Source organism: Toxoplasma gondii, chromosome VIII, assembly GCF_000006565.2.
Source record: "Toxoplasma gondii ME49 chromosome VIII, whole genome shotgun sequence".
Taxonomy (NCBI): domain Eukaryota; phylum Apicomplexa; class Conoidasida; order Eucoccidiorida; family Sarcocystidae; genus Toxoplasma; species Toxoplasma gondii.
Window position 1 is genome coordinate 5,747,629 of NC_031476.1, and position 12,004 is coordinate 5,759,632.

At 48.8% G+C, this 12,004-nt stretch overlaps 2 protein-coding genes across 2 annotated transcripts; both read left to right on the forward strand.

Moving 5' to 3' along the window:
* The first annotated feature begins 14 nt into the window (after nt 1-14).
* On the forward strand, nt 15-5,879 carry TGME49_269600 (biotin-requiring enzyme domain-containing protein). The gene is made up of 8 exons (XM_018781552.1): nt 15-1,272; nt 1,866-2,016; nt 2,423-3,015; nt 3,507-3,642; nt 3,954-4,084; nt 4,623-4,892; nt 5,139-5,270; nt 5,404-5,879. Exons 1-8 carry the CDS (start codon nt 367-369, stop codon nt 5,560-5,562), a joined length of 2,478 nt encoding a protein of 825 aa, XP_018636588.1. The 5' UTR covers nt 15-366; the 3' UTR covers nt 5,563-5,879.
* Nucleotides 5,880-7,714: 1,835 nt separating this feature from the next.
* TGME49_269582 (hypothetical protein) lies at nt 7,715-10,189 on the forward strand (the record flags this gene model as incomplete). The annotated part of the gene is made up of 4 exons (XM_018781550.1): nt 7,715-7,978; nt 8,817-8,886; nt 9,506-9,600; nt 9,992-10,189. The coding sequence occupies 4 exons, from the start codon at nt 7,715-7,717 to the stop codon at nt 10,187-10,189; spliced, it is 627 nt and encodes a 208-aa protein (XP_018636587.1).
* Nucleotides 10,190-12,004: the final 1,815 nt, after the last annotated feature.

Genomic DNA, 12,004 nt, shown 5'->3' on the forward strand with positions numbered 1-12,004 from the left:
ATTGACAATTTGATGAGTACAACCTTAAGCTGTTTTGTTTGATTTTTTCTCCACAAAGGAATACTACCATCCTTGAATGGAAAGTCGTGCTGCTTCGTTTTGACATAAAATGTAGTTACCTACGAGCGAAGTGCTCCGTGGTCGTGTGCAAGTACAGTTTTCCATATTCAACTAGTAGACATGAGAGATCGGGTATTCAGGTTATCCTGAAATGCGTTTCTTTCACTTCCAGAGCTTCAAGTCGAGGTGGTTGTGAAGAGACGACAGAGGTCTTCGGTGCAGCAGCATCGCAGGCTTGTCACATGCAGCTGTTTTGACTCGCACTGACTTTTTATCAGGCGTCAGTTTTTTTCTTTCCTCGAGACTATGCCTCCTCTGAGTTTCTTTCTCTGTCTCCGGGTACCTTTCGCACCTGTTTTCCATCCTTGGGCCTCCAAACTTCTTTCAGTGCACAAGCACTTCCATCGGACAATCAGGCATAACCTTGCCTCCTTTATGCAGCAAACAAGAACAGATTCTCGTCATTTTGTTCGCTATGTAGTGGGCATAGCCAAGGCGTCGGCTACTCGTGCACGCGACAACCAAGTTGCCACAGTAATTGACGTGGGGTCTTCTAAGGGGCCTTCGTCAACTGAAATCATTCCTGAGGGATACACGGAGGAACCACAGGGCATACGCTTATACGGAGAGGCAACAGTTCCCGACCCTTCCCGATCTTCATCAGTCGGCGCCGATGAGTGCATAGAAGAGACATTTCCACACATTGTAGCGCATGCGTTCCTCGAGAATTCACCAGCGACAAAAATACGCATATATATTTCGAAGAGACAAGAAAACACCTTCCACTCTTATGGAAACAGCAAAGTCATTGGCACACACGACAATTGCGCGGTACGTTTCCACACTTTTCGTTTTGCGACAGCTCACCTAGTGCTGTCAGAGCAAAAGAGCGGCGAACTCGAAAAAACAGAACGCGGGGAAGATGGTGGAAGCCCGGCGAAACCGGCGGGCACTCCGTCGCATGCTGCAGCCCAGGAAGTGGTGAAAAAAGGAACCTTCCACGACGAGCTTTTGTCAGAGGAAAACATAATGAAAACCGTGAACGATCGTCAGGGCGTCCAGTGGCGAATCCGGGAGAGCCGGAGAAGTTTGCACACGGAATGCCGGAGCCAGCCTGAGGACGGAACGGAGCCGAGTGGAAGGCCGCAATTACACGAAAGCGCGAAAAGACTTCTCTTCGCCCTGTCTTCGGCTGTCATGACTATCCATGAGGTCAGGTAGTTTTGAGAAGTGAAAAGAATTGAGGCAAACAGAAAGCAGATCAGACAGACGAAGAAGCGTCGCTGATGGCAGAAATTTAAGTCCTCCGTTAGGCTTGCTTGCCTTATCACACGTCTCGTGGTTTGCGTCCATGCTTGCCGTCTGCTGTTCCCCATTCGTTGCGGTCCTGTTTTGCCCGACCAGCAACGCACAAACTGCTACAGCGACTGTTTACCGCCCAGCCCGTCTGTTCGTCGACAAATAGATGCAAGGCTTTATCACGAATTCATGAGGTAACAGACATTCCCTTGGGCGAGAGAAGAACTCTACAATGAACAGAGCAGCTTTTCGTGTAGTATTCTTCACTACTGCTTTAGCGGAGATGAGCTCTGGATTGCTCTTGTTTCCCTCCCTGCATCAGCTCTACCTCCTTACTCGCTGTTCACATTCGCTCTTTTTTCCTCTAGGTGTATCCATGCTGTTGGTCGTCTCGATCTTCCGTTTTCGACGGGCACCTGCTCCTGTGCTGAGTCCCTTATGCGTGTGGTTTTCGGTAGAAGTCTTCATCAGTTTTCAAGCGGCTTTGTGTCCACGTGCATTTGCAGCATAAGCGGACTCTGGAAGCTACGGCTGCAGCCATGGGTATTCCTCCAGCGCTATGTTTTCAATATCCAGGAGCAAACTCCTCGTCACCGCTCTCTCCAGTTTCTCCGATCTCTGCACTCCTTTCCAAAATGCCTTGGGCGGATTTTACAGGTGGGAAGGTCCGTTGCAGGATCCTATCAACTCTCTCTGTGTTTCGTGTGTTGCATGTCTGCGTTGGTATGCACAAATGCCTTTTGATGCACAAGATGTTATGTACCCACAACTTCTCTCTGCTTAAGATTTGTTCTACTGTGTATGAAAACACAGAACAACTCTAATAAGTGCTAGTGAAACTGCCTGGCGTCCCTGTGATTAACTGCTGCTGCCCCACCTGTGGCTCTCTTCTTGGTAACTGTGCACGCAGAGATACAAATAGATGAATGCCGTGTCCTGAACACCCATATCCCTTGGCGGTCGTCTCAATTTGTGTAAACATTGGTGTATGAACGCATGCTCAGATCACGTAGTCGCACACTCTTGTGGTCGGTCCTCCGCTTCCATACTGATCTGCCTTTAGGTTTTCGAGTGAATCTTCCTACTGTCCCTGTTGACTTCCATCTGACGGTCTCTGCGTCAATCGCCATTCACGATCACCAGCAGTCTGAGGTTCCAAGTAAAACAAATTCCAGCTGTCGCCTTCCACACACGGTAGACCCCCTGTGTGGAAAAGCATCTTTTGGTGTATCTCGAGAGGAGCAGGAACGAAATTCGGCTCAGCCGGCACCTGATGTGCCTGTCGTTGGCAGTGCGCAATTTTCGCGTTGGAAGGAGGCGCAAACACGGGGTGTGGTGTGCAATGGAAACGGAGACCAGCAACTCGCTGAACAACAAGCATTTGCAGTGACAGCTCGTGTCTGGGTGTTGGAGGTGCCTTCGGCATCTTATTCGAGAAAATCATTTGTAGCATTGACGTCCGACCTAGACGGACAGGAAGCGGAGCAAGCACCGAGACACAGCGAGACGATAAGAGACACAGTATTAACAAATAGGATGCCATACGAGGACAATCGAGCGGAAACCTCTAGACCCTCTACATCCCCCGCGTGGAAACCGACGAAGGGATCTACATACAGATTTTGCGTCTGCCTTGCAGAAGACGATCACGTAAAAGTATAGCACTTATATGCATATATCGAGGTGTACACCACACGACGAAGCGTCTACCTAGCGTATTTATTTGTTTGTATACGATCAGAGTGCGCCAAGATTTGTATGCAAAAACGTGTACACGTATAGAAGTGTAAGTGGTCGGTCTCTGTACTGCAAGTACCAATTCCCGTCCACTTGTCTCCGCGGATGGAGGGTACTACTATTATGAGTGGAAGCTGTAAGTGATAAGCAAAACGTCTCGTACTATCCAGAGAACTACAGTAAAACATTGTAGGAGAGGGGGAAGACATTTCACGTTAAAAAACGTTCGGATCGAGTGACGGGAAAACCGAGGCACGACGGTATGAAGATGGGCTCATAAGGAATGTGCTGGTTGCCACTTGTGCTTTCAAGGTTTGGAAATATCTCTTTTTAGCCTCGTGCGTTTCGCAGAACCTAGGGATCAGCGTGTTCTCGCGTTTGGATTCTTTTTTTCGCTGCTGAGGATTCAGAAAAGCGCATCTGATAAAATAACAGACAATGTTGCCATGGAGACAGAGGCGCCGTTTTCGGACACCGCCGCGACGCAGATCGAAAATGTCCAAGGCGGAGATTATTTTGGAGGCGAAGGCGCGATGCGCGTGACAGGCAAGTCAGACGGGAACTGGACGCGAGATACCTGGCGAAGTACGACCACGAAAAGAGAGACTCATGTTTGACATGCGAATCGGATAATGCAGCGATTCATGGATAGAGCTGGAATGATCAACTGAACCCTGCGCACAGAGTAGGGACTTGATCCAAAATAGCATTGCCAGGTTACAGACTAGAAGAGAAAGTGAAGATACTTGGGAATGGACATCCTAGTTTCGAGTAATATCTGAATTCTCGTTGTTCTCTAGCCACTTGACAGAACGTACAGTCTTATGCCTCTTGTTGCTCCTCGTTTTCATCTGCAGCTGCTGTGGATGCAGAGGGGCGACTGGTGTACAACGTAGAAGAGACGTTTTGTGCGTATTCTGGTGTGGCTGAAGTGGGCACTGAGGAGACCGACTCTTTCGCTGAAGAGAATTTCGCAACACGACGAGAGGTAACAATCGCTACCTACCTTTTCAGTTCCCAGCTCTTAAGTTCCTTCTTCAGGAGAAGCTCTGCGACGGTGCTCTAGGGCTTTACGCCGAAGTTGCGAAGTTGCGTGTCACCTCATAGTCTATGTCCTTTTCGATTCGAAGGCAGGCTTTGCTTAACTAATTACAATTGCCATGGGGCAAAACACCCACCCTGGGTGACTACTGAGGAAAGATTATTGTAAGTTTCTACGGAAACTTTGAGGAAGCATGGATAGCGTTTGCCATGCATCCTACAAGTGGCCCTTACTGACAGGAAGCTTCATTATCTCTAAATAAGCTTTCCTGAAAACTCCCCTGACTTTACCGGACAAGCTACCGAGCTCTCTCGCCTCAACTTTGTCGCGGAGTCCCGTCGCAGTAGAAAGCGAAGAAATTAAGCAGCTAGGTACGGTACTCGTGTTTTTTACATCATCCGGCTAGAGATGGTATACCCCCCTACGTGCATTTGCTGACGTGTGTGCTCCTTTTTGTATCTGAGAGAAATTGTGTCTTTTCCAGACAAAGCTTGTGCCAGCTCTGATCATCACCACCTCTCAACAATCTGGAAGAGAGACAGTCTATCTGCGCGCTGCCGTTTCGACTTCTCCGCCATTCGACTCCGGAGCGAGTCAACGTGAGATTGAAGAATGCCACATGGAGACCGGGGACTCTTTCTCTGGAACTGAACACTTGGGGAAAACCAGTTCAGCGGAGAGGATGGATGACCCCCATGATGGCCAAAGCCTCTCAGGTGGACGGATGCTCGGCGCAAAGCTGCCACTCGGAAAGGTTAGACAATCGCGTATCACCCGATTTAGAGCATTGTCCCACCCGCATTACCATCTGTCTGGGTACGTTCACCTGGTTTAATCGACCTCGATGCGTAATGATCTTGCTCTATCACATCTTGGAATCTGCTTTTGCGTACACAGTTATAATAATGAACGAATTATGGAAAGGCGCTGAAAGCGGTCTGGAGAAGGTGGTTCTTTTCTGAAGGACGCTCAGTTGACACCCATCTTCTGTGTCCTATAGGTTCTAACGTCCTTCACGTATCGAGATGATCCTGAGGGAGCCCGAAAACAGAGAAAAGTTTGTGAGGTGCGGGCGCCCATGAATGGAACAGTTATTAAAGTTGCAGTCAAAGAAGGCGAGCATGTTACGAAGGTACGGAAAGCACACAAGAAGATGCGGCAACCTACTTTATAAAAGCTCCGGCACAGACCTAAACACGTACGAGCAAACGAAGAGAAGCAAACATCCAAGCCGTATCTGCTTCGTTTCCTTCTTGACTCTGCAGAACGCGCTGTTAGCAGTTATGGAAGCCATGAAAATGGAAACGGTGATCAGAAGTCCCTACAACGGTATTGTCACCTCGGTACGATCGAGAGAAGGTGTCTCGACAAAACAAGGCCAGAGTCTACTCGAAATCCTCGAGGACCCGGAACGAGAACAGTAGAGTTCTGGCACACGTTGCTGGAACGCCATGATGAGACACATATGTGGATAAATTGGAAAGAGACGAAAAGGTTCTTATTGGCGTAGGGCGTTCTGAAGGTGAGCTTAAAGGCTCACCTGATACAGACGTTCCGAGACAGTGCGACACGAGTTTCAAACTCGAACCAATCTGGCTCGTATCCCACAGCACTCTGGCAAAGAAACAAGACACGCCAAAAATACAACTTTCTGCGTTAGCATGCTTGCTGCGGGTGTCAGTGTGGCAAGAGAATCTGTGCGCGGTCTGGAAAACCGAAAAGCAGTGACATCCAGCACGGAAATTTGTGTCTACCGCACTATCTCCTCCCCATCTGGCCGTTCAAACAATAGAAGAATATGTGTTCGTGTCGCTGATGAGGACTAGGTGCCCCAATGTTCACAAGGACCGGGCCGTGGGCGGTAGTATCTCCTTGGGGGGCAAGATTTGGACAGGAGCTCCGTCTTTTTTGGAATTGCGGCCAGGGTCCCTCGTTTCCCAACCTCTTTGCTGCACTTTGTCTCCTTTTCATGTGAAAACAGTGGGTTTTGTGGCGCAGAGTGGGACGGGATGGTCGAGGAAGAGAGAGCGTGAGAACCTTCTGATTTCGATACAAGGGAGGCGGGTCCAGCCGCTGGAATGAGTTTGACGTTTGATTTCACTGGAAACATTGAACGTTGTTGACACTATTGGGAACCCCGGGATTGAAGCAAAACAAAGGGGAAGCTCACAGGACAGCAAAAAGAATGACGCGCTCTTGCGCGTAAGGCACCATGCTCTGCTGCGTTGCAGAGATATCGAAGCGCCACGAGACAGGCCATAAGGTAAGCTATACGCAAGAGATGAAACTCGTTCTCCCTCGGACTAGGGGCCCCAGGATCGAGTTGTTGCGGCGTGATATATCGAATGACAGCAATACGCGCCTGCCTGTCGGGTGAGAGGGTGTCTCAACACTCTCACAGGGCACATTTTGTATCGGTAGCCTGTAAAGGAAATCCACCCAAGAGCCTGGTAGGTTTCCTAACCCACTAGAGAGTCTATCGGAACAGTTTACAAAAGATGTTGCCAAATGAGATGGCCTTCTCTGGCTGGACACTAGCCAGTTCTGCCTCTGGAGCCGATACGCACTGTTTCCATTGCTGTGCCACTTACCGGTGAGGTTGGCAGTCAGATCCCCCGAGAGTTTGACAAAATGACGAGGCAGCAGGTCATTGAAAGTAACACAGTTCTAAGGTTTCCAGCGTTCTTACTAAATGCGAATACAATGTTTCATCCGGTGATATGTTACTGGCAGAAACATGCAGGAATTGAGTGACTAGCTGTAAGCTATGCGTAGTTGTTGGGGCCCTCAGAACGCGTGTGGAAAGTCGGTCGTCCTTTGCCTGGATGTTTGAGCATGGACGCCGTTTCTCAGGCGAAAATTTTTCTTCAAAATAATGATGTTTGTGGCAGGGAGAGACGCATGCTGCCCTGCCGTTGTCGCAACATAGGATTTGTTCCCTGTTTCCGCACTGTTTCTGGGAGAAAACCAAGACTCTCTCCGTCGCATTTACAACCCACCTGCTTCCTATCACTGGAAGCATGGAAGCGACGAACCCAAGAATCTAAAGCAGATAATTGCTGACGGCCACACAAGAGTGGTGCATGGTCGTTTTACTCAGTTTTCCAAACCGACGACTGCGCCTGCTTTCCACAACGGGGAGTTTTCCAAAGACACAGGCAAATCCACGAAAAAAACTGTTTGTCTACCTACCTAGCTCCTAATCCCCTTGAGCATCTCAGAACGCACAATTCCATACCGCATGCCTACCTATGTGTGGCACGTCCGCTGCCATCAAGGAGACGATCCATTTGACCCACTTGTAAATCTGCAGATTCGTTTCTGTCGCAAGCGCTGACTTCTTGCCATTGTCCGCAGCATGTCCCCAGACTGTTTGCTGACCAGTGCTTTCTCTGGCGTGATTGTTTTCTCTTCACTAGAGCGGCCGAATATCTCCCATCGGAAGTCCTACCACACAAACCGCCAGAAGAGCCCCGAAACAGAGGGAAACCGCTGTTTCGTGTTTCGCTTCATGACCCACTCTTAACAATATTCCCTTACGCCCGCCTGAAAAAGCGTCTCGCGAGAAAGTTGTAGATGGGGAGTGCGCCTGCCGCTCGCAACAGACAGCAGAGATCTGGACTGTTCCGCCTCTACCTTTTCAAGCAACGCACATCGCGGCTCCGCGTTTCGATACTGAAAACAGCACCCGTCACGTCAAGGCTCGAGCGACAGGCAAGAGAGGGAAACTCTCGCCAAATAAGCAAACACCAAGAACCGGAAATCGACTTCACAATGGCGCGAGAGGAGAATTTGTACATGGCCAGATTGGCCGAAGAGACTGAGCGCTACGAGGATCTGGTGAGGATGAACAGAGAGGAGAACTGGCAGAGCTGAAGGGGCCCCAGAGTAGTCGCGTAAACAAGCGGAAATTATTTCGAGCTTCTCAGTTCCTACGCTGTGTCAGTTGCTCAGAGTCATACACGAGCAACACATGTGCGCACTTCCCTGCACTTTCCATTCAGACATTTCACTGTTAGTTGGAGAAATAAACTCGCATGGTGGTATAATACCAGCACGCGATCTTAAAAAGAGCAAGGCAGCCGTTTTGTCGTGGGAAGAGGCGACGGGACGTGTTGGCACTCCGTGACAGCAATTGGATGTGGATTGCGTTTCTAGAGAAAAAAATATGTTTGGAGACACTCTAAAGCTATTCGGTCACGACGTAGAACGCGTGCACAGCCTTTCCCGATTCTAATCTCCGAGACTCACTGTCGAGGGTCTACTTACCCTGAGGCCAACAAAGAACCGAACGGGTCCTCTTACTGAATAAAGCTGTCCTTCTGGGCTACACCTGCTCAGGTCAGACAAAGGTGAATGTGTGTGCCGTAGCTTGATCATGACACCCCGTGAGCTGTTTACATGACGGTTAATTCCAGCAGGTAATCTAAGCGATGTGTACACCCGTGAAAACCACTGGGCATGGAGACGTGAAGAACTTTTTGCGACTTCGCAGTTTTCTGCCGCACCGCGCCAGACAACTGGTGCTTCAACAAGAAACGCCGCTTGCGCGAGCCAGGAAAGGTTCTTTTCCCTATTCGTGTCTAAGGGCTTCTCACGTAGGCAGCGGATCCGTGAACAAGAGGGGATTATCCGAGGAAAACGCGGCAAAGGCTCAATTTGCTTATTTCTCCTACAGGTTCACTTCATGAGGAAGGTTGTGGAATCCGGCCAGGAGCTGAACGACGAAGAGAGGAATCTGCTGTCGGGTACGATCGCACACCCTAGGTAGCCTTCTAGACACAACTAGCTCCCAGAAGCTTGCTAGTCAAATGGGCAGCGAATCGCTTGTTCGCCTGTTGTTTTTTTAACTAAATACAGCCCAGTAATTTCAAACGCCTTTTCGTCTTCTGTGCATCGCATGGTAGAAGCTTGTGTCGGATTTCAATGGTTCACGACGTTCGGGCTATTCCACATCCATATTTCTTACCTGAGGTCGAATCTAGCGTCTGACAGAGGACGTCCGCCCGTGACGCCACGAAAAGAACAAGACCCCGAGCCTTTTGGCGATTCAAAGTATCGCCCAAACCAGAAAAGCACCAGAATTTGTTGCCTAAACTCTAACGGGTACACATGCTTTACCACGTACGTATAGATCTACGCAGAGACAGATGCAGATACGTCTGTAGATTCAGACAGATACGTGTACGAGCATCTCCACATACCTGCATACTCTTGTGCCTGCGGCTGCGGCTTCGAACCATACAGTTCCGAGTACAGCATGTCCATTCCTCTGTGAGTTCGACGTTTTTTCCGGACTGCGAGGTTTTCCCGACTTTTTCCTTCTCCGAATCATCGTGCCAGCTGTTCCTTGGTTTCCTCTCTTAGTTGGATACAAAAATATCGTCGGCGGTTTCCGATCCAGCTGGCGGTCTCTCGCTCTCATCGAGCAACGCGACCTCGACGCCGGTTCTCTTCGACTGGTGGGCTTTTTGAAGAACTGTCCTTCAGAGAACTTGACATGGTTGCCTTGCCACTCTCTCGCTCTTCTTGGAATCTATCTAACTCTGAGCGCGTACCTCTCCTGCGAATCTTGCTCTCTCGCCTCTCTCTGTTCCCCGACGCCACTCTCCCTATTCTGTCTCCCGATCGTCTAACCAGTTATCTATCACCGCTTCCTCTATCTCTACACACATATATATATATATATATATATATATAGACATTTGTGTGCGTAAATATGAATACGCAGTATGTACGTACGGGTTCCTGCTTCACATGTGTGTTGAAGATTCAGTGTCCTCGTTTTGGCCCGCGCGACCTGACTCACTGCACCATGAGAAAAAGGATATCTGTCTGTGTGGACCGACGCAGACACAAGCAACACGTTCACGCTTGTCTTTCCGCCTGTCTACACGCTGCGCGAGAAACAGCCACTGTCGAGGGACCGTTCTCCGCGAGAATCGGAGATTCTGCGAGGCCGCAGCTGTTGAGACAAAACCACGGAGGATATGGTCTTTCAGAAATAAAGTCACGCTGTCCATGGAAGGCAAAGGAGCTTCCACGAACTGAATTTTTGACACGTGACTGGTTCACCTAGCCAGCACGATCCGGTTGTTTTGGAGCAACTTCCTTACGTAAAGGTGATACCTGTGTCCCAACACCACAGTCGGTACGAAGTCTAAAGGATGCAGCTGACGGTGAAGTGTTTAGGATTTAACCCGTTTGTATGTCGGAAATCTTAGGATCTCCTCACCAATTACCGCCGGCGTCTCGAGCTTCAGCTGGAGGCCACATGCGACGAGGTCACCCAGTTGATCGACAAGCGTAAGACACCTTTTCGTCACCATCGTATCGCATCAGTGAAAGAAACGCTTCGCATGGTGACTCGCTTTTCTCTCCAACGCATTCATGAACGTCTATCCATATACACACACATCATATATACTTTTTATTTCAGCGAGTCATATGCAGACCTGGCAGCACCCACGCATATTTACAAGCGTCCATCAGTATCTCTAAAGATACGTTTCTACACCCAAGTAGAGAGGTGTTTATCCGGAAACACCTAAGCCTGCCAGCGCGTAGAAGTTTGAAAATTTTGGTTACAAAAAGGCACCTTGGTGTCGGCTTCTCGCATTCTGAGGCTGTGGTCGTGCACGCCTTTCGCTGGAAAAACCTTTGTACCACTGCGGGCTTCTGAATGCGGAGAACGAAACGGAAAAGAAAGCGGCTGCTTGAGGAGATCACGAACACCCCACGGCCAGACGTACAGATGAATAGAGATGCACTACTTTATGTAAGATCAATAATTTTCGGAGAAGAAGCATACACAGCGCTTTCTTTTCGAAACTCGTGCTACTCGCTGCCGACCACTGCCGGTCCGCTGTCGCTGGTGGTTTCCGTTTCCCTCTGTTCCACGTTTCTCTCCCTCGACATCGACTGGGGTGCTCTCTGCTTTGCTGGGTGCCCTTCCAGATTTACTACCAACGGCGACCAGCACGGACTGCAAGGCCTTCTATCTGAAAATGAAAGCCGACTATTGTCGCTATATGTCGGAAGTGGCACAGGTCCCCTCTTGGCTGCACAGTCAACACTGGAGACTGTGGTTCATGGGTCACAAACACTTTTTTTCAACTCCACAGCTCTCTAATTTGAAGCCTATGCCCTGGACAACCAGCTTCCGTCATCGCAGCGTTTAAAATATGCACCCCCATATATATATATATATATATATATATATATATATATACGTATACAAGCATGTGTATAGGTACGCATATGTATATGTGTGTATATTTTTATGTGTAGGCAATGATGCATATATATATATATATATATATATACATATATATATATATATATATATATACATATATATATATATATGTAGGTGGAGAGCTGCTGCGCGACGTAGAATTCAAGGGAGATTTATAAGATCCTTGGATACCGGTATCGCAGGTTTCTTGCGGTCATTGTTGCTGGAACAAGTGTCTGTATTGACACTCCCTGTCTGCTTGTCTTGGAATCCAGCTGTCTATCAACGCCCTTTTTCTCTCTAATATGGTTTACTCCTTCCTTCTCTGCACCGCTTTTCTGGTCAGGACGAAAAATTCCGAACTGTTGTTGAGACCGCTCATCGCGCCTACGAGGAGGTACCACATTCGCGTCTTTGTTGAAATTACGATAAAGCGCCACTATGCGTTCATCTATAGTTCTCTCGGCTTTTATGTGGACAAGGGTGAAAAGAGTTGTGCAGAGATATCGACCCACCGTCCTCTCCTCTGTCTATCTCTCTCGACCACCTCTCGCATCTCTCCATATACCACGGTATATAGAAAAGTATATACGTGAGCGTATGTACGTATATAATATATATATATATAT